General features: G+C 37.9%; 1 protein-coding gene across 1 annotated transcript in view; it reads right to left on the bottom strand.

The window, feature by feature from the left end:
- Nucleotides 1-984: 984 nt before the first annotated feature.
- adgrg1 (adhesion G protein-coupled receptor G1) overlaps nt 985-1,642 on the bottom strand; it is a 21,238-nt gene continuing 20,580 nt past the window's right edge. The window contains exon 15 of the mRNA XM_014031703.1: nt 985-1,154. Within this exon, the coding sequence (XP_013887157.1) occupies nt 1,027-1,154 (128 nt within the window). The 3' untranslated portion in view covers nt 985-1,026. The remainder of the gene's footprint in view (nt 1,155-1,642) is intronic.

Genomic DNA, 1,642 nt, shown 5'->3' with positions numbered 1-1,642 from the left:
ACATAAAATCAGTATTTTATGAAGGTAGAACACTAAAAACCAGACTTTGACATGAACTTTATCTGATATAACTGAAACTTCCACTGTCCTCATTTTGTTTTCTATTTACACGCTGAGCACCAGTAGTTAGTCTTGACTGCATCATTTGATACTTTCATCATGAAACATCCTCTGCACCACATAACACCTCATGTAGTAACAAAGCAGGCTGAGGAACCCACAGAACAAGCTACCTTCATAAACCTGAGTGACCAGTGGTTATTCTTTTCATCCCCCATTAAGAAATCTGCTTCTTCTGTGGTCTCTGTTCTGGGATGACGAGCAGGATGAACACAGCTTATTGGACAATCTGGATCATTTCTAAATACTCCTACAGTATGTTTGAAATCACGTTAGTAAAACCCCTCAGCCTGAAGGTGTTCATCATCCACAGATGATCAGCAACAGGCACTGCAGGACCCAATCAGATGTTCTGATCAGAGATGTTTTAGTGGGGAAACAATTAGGACCTATAATGTTTTGTCAGGTGGTCATAACCTTTTGGCTGTGGAGTGTATTCACACATTCGGTTCAGGCTTTCAGCCAAACCTATTGTAGCCTGAACTGAACAAAAATGATCATTTGATGAATGAAGTTTCAGGCTCCTTACTTAATGTGAACTCAAGATAACGAACACAAGAGGATTTAAGCAATATAAATTGAGTTGTATGTACAAATCTTGAGTTGAAAAAKATAGACCATACATTTTTTTTAAATAACCTTATACTGACTAATGTTTCATAGTAACGTAGACACTAAAACAGAGTCAGTGMCTCCTGATCTGGAACACAGCAGGTGATGATCTCAAACTGTTCTAATCAATCCAGCTGGTGCAGAATCCACAGAGATGAAGGTCTCACATGCCTCCACATCTGATAACAGTGGATTCTGAGTGACTTGCGTCATGTTTAATGATATGTTCTGAAATTAGACTGCATTTTTACCAAGACGGCTGCAGCCTCTGCCCTCCATCTTTACTCAGTCCGGTTAACTCTTCTCATACGCCTGCAGCATGTGTTGCCTGGTTGATCCGGAGCTGGTGCTACCGAGAACAGAGCCGTTAGCCTGTTTCCGGATCCAGTCCAGCATGCAGAACCTCAGCATCAGGAAGAAACCTGAGGGAACAAACCAGAATGTGGGATCATTCATTCTGTGTGAAGGACACTTTTTTAGCATCATGGGTGCAAAGTTTCTGCAATAAAAAAAAGCAACAAACAGCTTTTATACTTGCCCTTCACATTTAGTCTTACTCTTCCATAAGTTTGGAAATAGAGACATAAATAGTCCTCACTCTGAACATTTTGTGGAGATTTGTAAAGTTAGCGAAGTAAAGTTTTTGGATGTTATTATTGATGAAAACCTGACCTGGAAACCTCATATAAATTACTTAAGAACAAAAATAGCTAAATCTATTGCAGTACTACATAAGGTAAAGGAGTTATTTAATGATAAAGCACTGTTTATATTATATAACGCAATAATTGTTCCACATTTGATTTATTGTGTTGAAATTTGGAGTAAGGAATGTAAAACATTTACAAATTCTTCTATTCTTATTTTGCAAAAGAAGAGCTATAAGAATTATTACCAGAAAACTTTATAG

This window comes from Austrofundulus limnaeus, unplaced genomic scaffold (assembly GCF_001266775.1).
Source record: "Austrofundulus limnaeus strain Quisiro unplaced genomic scaffold, Austrofundulus_limnaeus-1.0 Scaffold1303, whole genome shotgun sequence".
NCBI lineage: Eukaryota > Metazoa > Chordata > Actinopteri > Cyprinodontiformes > Rivulidae > Austrofundulus > Austrofundulus limnaeus.
Note: the sequence above shows the minus strand (reverse complement) of the source record. Positions and strands in the feature narration are given on the sequence as shown.